At 39.2% G+C, this 13,202-nt stretch overlaps 1 protein-coding gene across 1 annotated transcript in view; it reads left to right on the top strand.

Annotated features, from left to right (window-relative positions):
• Positions 1-13,202, top strand: part of LOC149799171 (uncharacterized) — a 100,781-nt gene that overhangs the window by 83,975 nt on the left and 3,604 nt on the right. The window contains exons 6-7 of the mRNA XM_089958357.1: positions 267-377; positions 1,517-1,921. Of these exons, the coding sequence (XP_089814483.1) occupies positions 267-377; positions 1,517-1,921 (516 nt within the window). The remainder of the gene's footprint in view (positions 1-266; positions 378-1,516; positions 1,922-13,202) is intronic.

Genomic DNA, 13,202 nt, shown 5'->3' with positions numbered 1-13,202 from the left:
AGAATGTTTATAAAGTTCATTTAATTTTTTAAGTTTGGATAAAATTATCAAGGATTAGCTGCTGAAGTCGTGAAATTCTTATGATATATAACTCTGGATTTTTCTGAAAGACTTGCATTGAAATGCAGTGAAGATTTGGGATATAAAAGATGTCTAGATTAACAAAATGTAACACAATCAACATTTTGAGACATTTGAACAACTTTTCTATATTTTTCTTGTTCCAACAGAAATAAAATAACATTTCTACATTTTGTCTCTGCCAGATCATCCAATGTACTTCCAAAATCCATGTGGGAATGACATCGCCAAAAGATTAATCAGGATGGGATTTCAGTTGGAAAGAGTTCAGGAAGTGGAAGTCAAGAGAAAAAGAGGTTCTTTAAATTTATTAAGTCAGCCTCATATGAACTAATATTGTGTAAATCATGCTTTACATGGATGATAACCACTGCCAATCATCAAGAAACTCCACTTTGCTTGACAAATGTTATTTGTATGAATGCAAGAGAACACACACACACAATATACATGTATTATGTAAGAAACAAGATGATTTATTGCCAGTGTTTAGTTTTCTTAAGTAAAAGCAAAAATAGCCAAGTTACATATGATTTTGTTAATGTTCCCTCTTCTCTTCCTTGTGAAGTAGAATATATTAAAGTTGGGAACTGTTGTTTGGTCTTGAGCTTTATGTAGAATTATATTCTAAGCTGACAGTGGGCATTACTGTAAATGTAATTAACATGGAATTTTCATTTAATTTGATGAAGATTGCAGATTCTTCCAGTGAGGATTAATAGTTGAAAGGGGAATACTGTTTTCCTGCTGCCCACCCATATTCTTGTATATATGTATGTATGTGCATCTTGGTATGATCATCCTGAATCCATTTGTGTGCAGTTGCACAGAAACTGTGAATTTAGGAGCAGTGACCTTTTGCAATCTTTCTCTTTGTTATTAGTCAGTGATCTCATTTAGTTTTCAGGCTGTTACTGTGTAACAGCAATTTTTCTGATTTCTTTACACATTTTTGAACTGTTTGAAAATAACCTTTTATTTAGAAAACCTTGTTGTACAATTAAGCACAAACCACTCGAGGCAAACAAATTGAAAATGTTGAGGGGATATTTGTATTCATGTAAAAATGACCTCATTAGATTTTGATGCCATTTTACAGCAATATTTTAATTTTTACACATTTTGTTTTACCTTTTTTGACTTTGGCTTTTGACAAAACATAAATTCAGCTTGAGGTAGACAAATGAAATTTGGTACATCTTTTGTGTGCTATATAGGCATATGCTGATGACTGATTGGATTTTTGATGCCATTATGGAAAGTTTTGTCTTTTATTTTTCTTTCATTTTTTAAAATGATTTTTGACTTGGATATATTTGGTCTGTTATGGGCATGCATGTTTAAAAACCCAGATTGAGTTATTTTCTTAATTTAATAAAATATGAAACTAAGCTGCTGTGTAATTTTGGACTATGACATAATTTCTTCTCTTCAGGACAACAAGAAATTACTACTGAGCATGCAGTAGAGTTATTGCTGGCTGATGAAGGGAGAGGGTCTAGACCTTCGAGGCAGAGTACTAGTGCTGCTATGGAACAACTTACTGAAATGAGACGATTGTTTCCTGTCAGTGAGGACAACAATCCACTACCATTACCAACAGGAATACCACCACTAACGACAACAACAAAGTCAGATCAGAGTAGTGGTCACCCACAATTAAAAAGGACTTCCTTGGGTCCACATAGAAGACAGAATATTTCAAGACCAATGAAGAGCGCTGTCAGTTTGACATTATCATCTCCATCATTTGGTAATCATGGTGCTAGTCAAAACACTAAAGCAGCCGAAAGCCCATCATCCTCATCCCGACTGGAACTGGCCGGTTTGCTTCAGCTGGGTAAGATCTGTATCTCTTTACATTCATTTTACAGATTTATCCCAAGTTTCTTTTCCATCTTGTCTGGAGGCTGCAGGAATTACAGGTGCAAAGACCGTTTTCATTCATCTCATCAATAGCGATACCTGCAAGAGTTACTTCCCTTGGAACATGTGATTTCTGTCTTTGAATTGTTTGAGGAGCCTACAGTATCAATGCAAGATTGTCTTATATCACTAAAATACAGATTATATTTAAATCATTGGTTGTGCAAATTAGAACATATTTTTATTTCTCCTTCAAATACGTTCCCCGATCACATTAACGTTAGGGATATAAGCCTGCTATCTCTCACATCCAGCCCTACTAAAAGATGAAAATTCGTCTTTTCTGTCTATCTCATATAGACCAAAGGGCAATAACTCTTGCCCCTTACCTCCCCTTGCCACCGCCAGGTGTCACTAGTTTTTAAGCTTCGCGTGTACTGATAACACGTACATTATACCTCCAAACAATCCAAGCCATCTTAGCATTAAATTGGACCATCCGAAGTTAAATTTGGATTTATTGCGTTGGACAATCATTCTTCTACAGGTTGTATACATTATTTTAACAATTTTTTCAAAATTGAGTGACTTTGTCACCCTTATGGATTTCGTCTACTGAAGACCATGTTGCACATGCTGTCGCTGAACTCGTGTTGTCAATTAAGAGTTAACGCGACAATGACTAATTTTGCTTACTCCATTAGTAACAGTTGTGGTATTAGCGAATTAATAACATACTGAATTGCTAATTTGTGCTTTGTTTTCTTTCTTGTGATGTTTCAGTAGAAACGTCAACCAAATGCATGAAATGCAAAAAGTTCAAAGCAAAAGAAGACAACCATGACTCTTGTAATGTATGTACCAAATGTACATCATCTATACCATGCAGCGTGTGTAATACCTGGACAGAGTAAATGTGGGCTGATGTAGTCCAGAAGGAAGAAAGATAGCATTGATGTCCTCAGTATACATCCGAAGACAGCCTCCATTGTGAGTCTTGTGGGGGACGTTGGGGTCCCCCCTCCACCTAAAGTTCGTCGTTTGCAACCATCAGCCACAGTAACATCAGCGGCAATGGAGGAAAATAAAGTTGACAGGGTACAACAGTCCACCTTTGAACAGATGCATCATTTGGTCCAGGAAACGACGACGCAGCTATTGACATCAGGCCAGATATTACCCTTATTTCCCTCACTCACTTCCACAGCTTTTTCTGACTCTTTGGGGGAATGTTTCCCCAATTTTAGGCTGCCCAGTGGGCGTAAGTCCCCCTGCATGTCTGAGCATGGCCTTTGGGCCTGTAAGTCAGGACGCATGGGTTTTTTACCGGATCCATCGGATCCATTTCATTATACAACCTTTACGTCACCGGCCGTCCAGCTGTCCCAGCATGGGGACCCTATTGCTAAAATGGTCCGACCAAATATGATTTATGAGGATCTTAGTGATAAATCCGTCCGTCAAGCTGTACCGCTGGCAACATACCAATACTATGGCAGAGATTTTAGTGAGAAATCTGTCCGTCCAGCCAGGCCATTGGAGCAGCCGGTACCGATGATAGGACCATCGCCAACATTCAGGCCGACCACAAGCCAGACAAACCAGCCGGCAGGGCCGGCCGTCCATATGTTCACGTCTTATCCACAAGGGAGAGTTAGTGACAGTGTCAAGGATGACGGAATCGTGTCATCTATGCCACCTGGTATGCTCTATACAGAAATGCAAACTATTCCAGAACACAACTTGGCACACAGTGAGGGTGACGAAACTCCTGCAAATCAGCAGTACACAGATCCAACCATGGAACGGACTGAGTTTGGCTTCAAGGCGGCAGTGGAAGAAATTTATAAGGTGTTGGCAACTTCAGAATGCCCTCCACCTCCTACCGCCACTCAAGACTACAAAGTTAAGGAGTCTGTAGATCTTGACGGGGAGGAAGAGACGCCGTCCTTCTGGCTCCTTCCCCAGTCGGGAAAAAATTAAGGGGATCAATGATCATCTATCAGGACGAATAGGTGATCCGGGCAATGCTAAGGCGTTCTTTTCAGAAAGCCAAGTACCAGCGACGTTCTCGTGTCGCTGGTACAAAACTCATTCAGACGCCTTCAGTACGGATCTTCCGGCCCTGGACAAAAATATGGCAGCAGTTCACGTCTGCTCCACTGTTTTACAGAGTGGACAAAAATATGTTCCATGCCACGTCAAAGCTAGTCCGGAACATAGTCGCTACGTCTTCAATGTTAGACTTGGCTTCATAAGCCATTTTCTGACTCGCAGAAAATCTGACAATGACCACGCTTGGGAAGCGACGGCCCGGATTGCTAGAGTTATTAACAGGGCAGCTCACCATTCCATGGCTAATGCGTTGACTGCTTCTGCCAACTTAGACCTGATACGACGTGACGCATGTCTGCGGTCCACGTCGCTCAAGCCCCATCATACTCTGGCTTTACGGATGACTCTGTTTGGGTCACCTTTACTCTTTGGAGGAAAAATTGAAGAAGTTCGGAAGCAGGCAGCTCAGGAACTGCCCCTCCAACTCGCCGCCCAACCCTCGCAGGCATTTAGAAAAAATCAGCCCCTGTCACAGCGGAGGGATGATTGGTGGACCAGGAACAAGGGATCCTTACAATCAAATGTGCAGTATAGATCCCAATTTTCTCCGATTCGCTTACCACGACGTGGTTTATCAGTTCCAGGTCCTACCCTTTGGCCTCAACATCAGCCCTTGGGCTTTTACCAAGGTTATGGATTGCATCGTCACCCTGTTCCGCTCGACTTCATCTACAGGGATGGCAGTGTACTTGGACAACATCCTCCAGAAACATATGGTAAGTTCTATTCTGTTCAAAGGCAGAAACGATCTTTTAGCACTTTTAGATCATCTAGGCTTTCTCGTGAACTGGAAAAAGTCCGATCTCCGTCCATCCCAGCATTTTGTCTATCTGGATATGGAGTTTCTCACCGATCTGAATCTGGTACAGCTTCCTCGCGCTCGTGTAATCCGGATCGTCGAACTCGTCGAGTCCATTTCCAACGAGAGAATTTTTGCAACTCCTCGGATTATTCAATGCAGCGGCGGACTTGATCCCGCTTGGCCGTCTTTTTATGCATCCCTTACAAATGACGTTACTGGCACAATGGCGCCCCTTTTCAAGTCCCCTCAATCAAACAATGATCACGCCCGAAATACGATCATTCCTGCGTCAGTGGCTCAACCCCGGTTGGCTGTCCATGGGGATTCCTCTGGAGATGCCCCAAGCGGAGATAACGGTATGTACCGACGCCAGTACCTACGGTTGGGGTGCCCACCTGTTGCCGGACTTCGCTACAGTCAGTGGCACGTGGGAGCCAGGGGAGAGGCCTCTCCACATCAACCTTTTAGAAATGAGGGCTGTCATCAATGCCTTTCATTTCTGGAAGGATCAACTCTCAGGAAAAACTGTCCTCATTATGTCAGACAACTCTGTGGTGGTGACTTACCTCCTCAAACAAGGGGGCACCAAATCACCAGACCTGTGCATTCTGATCTGGCAGTTTCTACGTTGGTGCGACAACCTCCACATCAACGTACAAATTAGACACATTCCCAGCAGACTCAATGTCTTGGCCTACACTCTATCCAGGAATGGTCACTCCATCAATCAGTCTTTCTTCGGATTTGCACACTTTGGGGGCGTCCAATGATCGATCTTTTTGCGACAAGGTGGAATCACAAGTTACCCACCTTCGTCTCTCCAGTTCCAGACCCAGAGGCTTGGGCCGTGGACGCTCTGTCAATCAGCTGGGAGGGGTTGTGGGCATTCGCCTACCCTCCCACGGTTTTGGTACTGAAAATAATCCAGAGGTTAAGGGGTCAGAACTGTCGGATGATTCTGATTGCCCCTCTCAGATGGAACAAGTCCTGGGTCACCGATCTACTCGATCTAGCGATAGATCTACCCAGGAAGATTCCAACCAGCCCAAATCTTCTCAAACAACCGTGGTCACGGGTGTTCCACCCCTGCCCAGACCGTCTTCTTCTTCACACTTGGCTATTGTCCGGACAGCCTTGCAAGACAAACAATTTAAACCTTCGATTGTGGAGAGAATCTCAAGAGCAAGAAGGCCCTCCACTCTGAAGGCTTACGAGGGAAAGTGGCGTGTTTTCAGAGACTGGTGCCATATCAATAACAGTGTCTCACTCCCTAAACTGGCCGACTCTTTTCTCTGGCTTTTCGAGGAGAAACAGTTGGCCCCAATTACTATCAAAGTCTACCGCTCCATGATATCAGACACATTCCACCATCATGGTAGATGTGATATTGGGCATAACAAAGATCTATCAGATCTTTTAGCCAATTTTGATTTCAATTGACCAAAATCCCTCACCCTGTTTCCAAAATGGAATCTGTCCTGGGTTTTAACATGGCTCAATTCAGACAAATTTGAACCTTTAGCCCACACTTCGTTAAAGCTACTATCATACAAAACATGTTTCTTGATAGCCTTAGCTTCAGCATGCAGGGTGAGTGAGTTACATGCCCTTTCCAGTGACCCGAACTTTCTTCAGCTCAGATCAGATGGTTCGGTGGTCCTCCTGACGCAACCAGGCTTTATAGCCAAAAATAGATTACCATCCATTGGCAATCAAAGAATCATCATTCGCTCGCTCTCTTCCATAGATAAGTCAAGAGTAACAGCCATGCAAGATCCTGTTCGTGCACTCAAACACTATTTAAAACGCACAGAGGCATGTCGGGACACACGTAAGCACCTCTTTCTTCCGGTCAAAGCTGGTAAATGGGATATCACCCCTCAAGCCCTAGCTTCATGGCTGAAGTGGCTTATATGCTCAGCGTACTCTGAGGTCTCACAAGATCAGAGTCGCCTCATGAAGATTACAGCTCATGAGATTAGAGCAATCTCAGCAAGCCTTGCATTCGAATGCAATGTTTTGATCTGAGATATAATAGAAGCTGTTGGCTGGCATGCAGAGTCAACCTTCTCCAGTTTTTATCTCAGAGATTTGGCTTCGCAGAGGCAAACCTTGAATCTGGTAGGTCCAGTGTCGGCAGCCCAGATGACCACCAGACCCATTTAAAACAATCAGCACAGCCTATCAGCTTCGCTGGATTCGCCAGTGAAATTTCGTAGGTGAGAAGATTTCAATAACTATCTTCTTAACCGTATATAGGGGTCACATATCACGGGACCTTAGGCTGTGTTGCTGATGAAATTAGGAGAACGGGTTATAGTTCAAATGGGGAATCCAGCCATCATTCCCTAGAAGGTACCCGGGGTGGAGGTAGGATGCTCAGCATTCCCTCCTCCTATTACCTATTCTCCTAACGTTAATGTGATCGGGGAACGTATTTGAAGGAGAAAGCAAATTTTTAGTAAATTATGTTTCTCCGAGAATACTTAACTGATCACATTACTTAAAAACCCTCCCAACCACCCCGCTATGCGAGCATCCTTGTATAATATATATCGCTCAGCTTAAAAAACTAGTGACACTTGGCGGTGGTATGGGGAGGTAAGGGGCAAGAGTTATTGCCCTTTGGTCTATATGAGATAGACAGAAAAGACGAATTTTCGTCTTTTAGTAGGGCTGGATTTGAGAGGTTGCAGGCTTATATCCCTAACGTTAATGTGATCAGGTAAGTATTCTCGGAGAAACATAATTTACTAAAAATTTGCTATTTTATAATTTTCCTAATCTGGCTTTCAGGTAGAGATGTCTTTCAAAATGAAATTGATGGCAGATGGATAGAAATAGCAAGGGTTATACAGGGACATTAAAAATCAAAAGTAATCTAGTTGTTTATTAACCACATGTAAAGGTTGCAAGGTGTGAACATTTTTATTGTCAGGATAGTGAGCTTTCTTATTTTAGATATCGTTTTTAAGTCAGTGGCATATATTTCAACTTAAAAGAGTTATTCAGGATATTATGATGTGGGAGGTTTGGACAGTAGTTCAGTTAAAATAGCATACATGGTGCATGTTTTCAAATTTCGTAAATATTCCAATCTGATTAAAATCAGGTCTCCACTGTCCAAGGTGAAGATCTGACAGCGACCATTTAGGGGTCATGTTCTGATGACCTTTGAACTAACTAATGGGAATGCAGCTTTCAAAAATCTGAAAGTGAATCAAATTGTTCAGAACTTATTGATGTGTTTTAGTCACGCTGCTCTGTCTCCCAAGTGCAAAGATATAATACTTCATCTGATTGGCTGATAAAATTAGCGATTATGATAATAACATAAGTCACCAGAATGAGACCCTTAAGCGGTCACTGTCAGATCTACACCCAAAACAGTGGGGATATGATTTTAATCAGATTGTAAAATATGCTTGATGTGGTCCAAAAATGATTTTTAATTTACGTCTGGTGGTGATTTTCAGTATATGATGCAATTGATATTGAACCAAAACTGGCATAGCAGAGCCATGTGATGAAAAACAGCCTTGGGCATTTGACCTAGTCTGAGTTTCATCTGATACTTCCCATCTTATTTTGGATATTTGGATATTTATATTGGGGAATGGGTTTAGAATGCTTTGCCTATTGAAAAGTTCAATAGCTGCTTACTGGTGACATTAATTTGAGCCATACCTGTATCAAATTCTTGGGAAGAGAATTTGTTTTCTTCAGAAATTGTGAGCATTTAATTTTTTATGTGTTTATTCCACTAACAGATTTAATAAAAGTGCAGTTTTGATGAAATTTGATCTGGCACTCGCCATTTGCATTGCTTATCATGTGACTACCCAACTCTTGCAAACTTGCTCATTGTCACAAGATGAAGCCGGGTTGGGATTGGATTAGTGAAGACCCCCAAAGCAACTACATTAATAAGATGTTTATTTATAAATGCAAATTAAATATTAACAAATCTGACATCATTATAAACAAAAAAGATAAGGAAAATTATAAAGTTCCTAACATGGAACTATCAACAACAAGTAACTCAACGAGAAAACTTAAACATGAAGTTAACGAATGGAATTTCAAACAAACGTGAATTAAGTCCTATCACCAATCAACAAAATAAAAGTATATGATCTACACCCCAGTATAAACAAGGTCTTATTAAACACCAAGGGATATTATAAATTTATGAATCTATCACTCATATAATGATATTGAAATGGGAATGCATGTAATTATGAATTTATTGTTCATATAACGATATTGAAATGGGAATGAATGTAAATTTGAATGTATCATTCATACAACGATATTGAAATGGGAATGCATGTAAATTTGCTCAGATAGCAATAGTGAAAATAACAACATGGAACACACAATATATATAACTATCGTGGCACCCATTTGATGTCCAAGATGTATCTCCAGTTCCACTCGCTCTAGTCAGTGGTCAGAGAAGCGCCACACATGGTCCGCCCCTCTCAGTCTGTTGAAGGATCTCTTGAGAGCCCTCACATTTAACACAGACCCGATAATCACGAAGCCTTGGTCCCTCGCATCCGAACCAACGTCACCAGACACAGCGTACACATCACAAGAAACCACACAGAGTTCTGTGACTCCACATCAAACCATGTATAAGGCAGCTAAAATTATAACAACTAAACCGTGTAGTACATATGACACGGTTAAGTACTTCTGCATTGATATATGTTGTGCATGTGCGCACATGAATTCGTTACCCATTACATTAATCGTTCAATGCATGCAGCGTATAATTAAATTCAATTTGTCTGTTCAGTTACAACAAATAGCTAACTCAAACCAGACTATAGTATTTCTAATATGGCGTTGTATAACCTAGGTATTGACTCTCTCTAGAATTTAGAATAAATTCTAAAATATCCAAAGTATGAAACAATTCTGTCATATAAAATGAATAGTAATAAAGAATACTTAAATTTCATTGCCTCTACAGCTGGAGACTTGCTCCCGTAAAGAGGTAAGCTTCCTAACAAGACTCATCATAATGTAATTCGTTTATAGAGAATTTGCTCTATATGTATACTAGCTGTGACAGATATGCGCAGCTAGGTACTTAGGTTTTCGCTGCAGGCAATTTGTACATGCAGCATGGGTTGAGTTTTGCTCAGTATTTCGAAATAACTAGAGCTGAAAAAATATACCACCCTCGGGTGATGCTGTACGCAGCAACGAAACCCGAGTACATTTTTGATCACATATACATATTGATATAACTCATACACAATTCCGTGATACTCATGACATGTTAAGTTCAACAGTGATGTCATACCAACTAAATGCCATTTCCAATGTTGTACAAAATATCTGAAAATACCAAATGAAGAACCTGTAATGTTGGTCAAAACTTAAAAGACACAATTCAGGAAATGTTTATTCTGAGAACAGTGGCCAGAAACATATGCTTTCTGCTTGGCGAGTCTATTTTTCTCAGATTACTTGTAGTTGTTCTTGGAATAAGTATGCTGAGAATTACATTAGATTTCTTTTTTTTTAAAGAGATTATGTGACTTTCATTTAATATTTTCAATTTGTTGTATACAACATTGGAAAAGAATTTTTGTTGGTATCACATTAAAACTAGACCTATGTTGTCATGGACATGTAGGTTGTGAGATTTGGGTAGACATGTGGCTAGCAATACAGTTAGGGGAGTACCAGGTCAAATATGCATTAAATGTGTGTACATGAATTGGCCTCATTACAGATTATGACAACCATTTTCATACGCGAGCCTGTGTCTGACAAGAACAATCTCACCGAATTATAAGAACACAAACATTACTCATCATTCAGTGCTTGGAACCTTTAACTGAATTAAAATAGTAAACATGAAACAGACTATAATCTATCTGATAGCATGGTTTTATGTGACATAGGTCTGACTATCTGTAAAATTTAGATTATATACAGGAACATCAAGTATATGAAACAATTCTATCACGTAATACGGATAGCGAAAAAAAGACTGCAGTTTTATATTTCACCTACCTCTACAGCTGAAGATAACTCTTCTGACAAAACTTGTATTGTGATAAAACAATGACAGTTTGCTCTATAAGTGTCCTGGTTGTAGACAAACACAGGTAACTCTCTTGACAAAACTTGTATTGTCACAGTGATAAAACAATGACAGTTTGCTCTATAAGTATCCTGGTTGTAGACAAACACAGATAACTCTCTTGACAAAACTTGTATTGTCACAGTGATAAAACAATGACAGTTTGCTCTATAAGTGTCCTGGTTGTAGACAAACACAGATAACTCTCTTGACAAAACTTGTATTGTCACAGTGATAAAACAATGACAGTTTGCTCTATAAGTATCCTGGTTGTAGACAAACACAGGTAACTCTCTTGACAAAACTTGTATTGTCACAGTGATAAAACAATGACAGTTTGCTCTATAAGTGTCCTGGTTGTAGACAAACACAGATAACTCTCTTGACAAAACTTGTATTGTCACAGTGATAAAACAATGACAGTTTGCTCTATAAGTATCCTGGTTGTAGACAAACACAGGTAACTCTCTTGACAAAACTTGTATTGTCACAGTGATAAAACAATGACAGTTTGCTCTATAAGTGTCCTGGTTGTAGACAAACACAGATAACTCTCTTGACAAAACTTGTATTGTCACAGTGATAAAACAATGACAGTTTGCTCTATAAGTGTCCTGGTTGTAGACAAACACAGATAACTCTCTTGACAAAACTTGTATTGTCACAGTGATAAAACAATGACAGTTTGCTCTATAAGTATCCTGGTTGTAGATGAAAATTAAGAGCCCAGGAACTGGGGTACTTGGCTTTCTCACTGCAAACACATTGTTCATGCTGCAACATTTCATGAACCAAGCTGATTATTTTGAAGTAGCTGAAGATGAAGAAAACAAAAAAATACACCCTCTGGTAATGCTGTATGCAGTAACAGTAAAATAATAGAGACAAACAGTCATACAGACAATTATATTTTATAAAGGATATACAACATATCAATGTTTTTATTTTAATGTTATATAATTTTATATAGTGCCTTGGTATTAAGACCACTATGATAGAAAGTATCTAAGTTATTAATTCAGTAACTTTCCTTTTCAATCTGTTCATGTCTCTATGCACAATATTTATTGGCATGAAAGAAGAATCAAGAAGAGAGCGAGTATTTGTTTTAAAATATGTTGAAATATTAGAGGAGAACTGAGGATCTCTATAATTTTTATGTGAAAGTAATGATGAATCATTCTCTTAAAAACTTGTTGAAGTGTTTGTCCAACATATTGCATATTTTTTACAGTTATAAAATAAATCACATGTACCCCTCAAGAAAGGCCACCCAGCTAATGTGACCAGCAGACACCATATTAGTGCTCAAATGTAAAATTGACCCCTCACAAAAGGCCACATTTGATTATTAATTTCTCCAGAACCAGTTTTTAAAATAGGTGAGGTAAGTAATCCAATTATCTTTACTGATGTATGTTTGTGGATGTCAGGTTTTCGTTACTGAAAGAAATGTTGGCTAAAGTATATGTACCACTAAGGTTATTATTATATCGTGAATGCTGACATTTGCAGGAAATGTGCTCAGCAGTGTTTTGATAGAGCTTTGGGCTTGACAAAGCAGATTTTTTTTTAATTGACAATTACAACTGACGTAATTGCCAAGATCACAACATGATCAGATAGACTAAAAATAGATTTTGTGGATTCACACACACACAGAAACAATTAACATTAAACAAAATAGGGTACCAGACAAAGACCAAAATATCACCTGACAGTTCATGTATCACTTCCTGTATAATAAGGCATTTTATTTTCAAATGTTTTGTCTGCAAAATTAAATTGCAATATTGTACGATTAGCCACATATGAATAAATCATTACAAAACTTTAACATGTCATCACATAAATGAAGAAATAATACTTTAGAAGAATAATAAAAGTTATTTGACTTGATGACAGTGTGGAGAGTTTACATGCTGAGAAATGTATGTTGGGAAGACCCAAATAAAAAAGAGTGTAAAAAATAAGGAGAACATTCAGTAGCAGTGGGAAAATGGATTAAGTGGAAAGAGTTTTATTTTAAATATGAAACAGTATATGTACCAAGACTCAAAATAACGTTTTTGAATGGTTTTTTAATGCGCATGCCAACATCACCTCACTCACATTTCACGCCTAAGAATGTGAGCTATTAATTTATGTTACCTTGAAATACAGTGTGACCCCGCTATAGCGCGCTCCGTTATAACGTGAATTCGGATATAACACGGTCGTGGCATGGCTCCC

The sequence above is a fragment of the Sinohyriopsis cumingii genome, chromosome 5 (genome assembly GCF_028554795.1).
Source record: "Sinohyriopsis cumingii isolate HCF-2022 chromosome 5, ASM2855479v2, whole genome shotgun sequence".
Taxonomy (NCBI): Eukaryota; Metazoa; Mollusca; class Bivalvia; order Unionida; family Unionidae; genus Sinohyriopsis; species Sinohyriopsis cumingii.
Note: the sequence above shows the minus strand (reverse complement) of the source record. Positions and strands in the feature narration are given on the sequence as shown.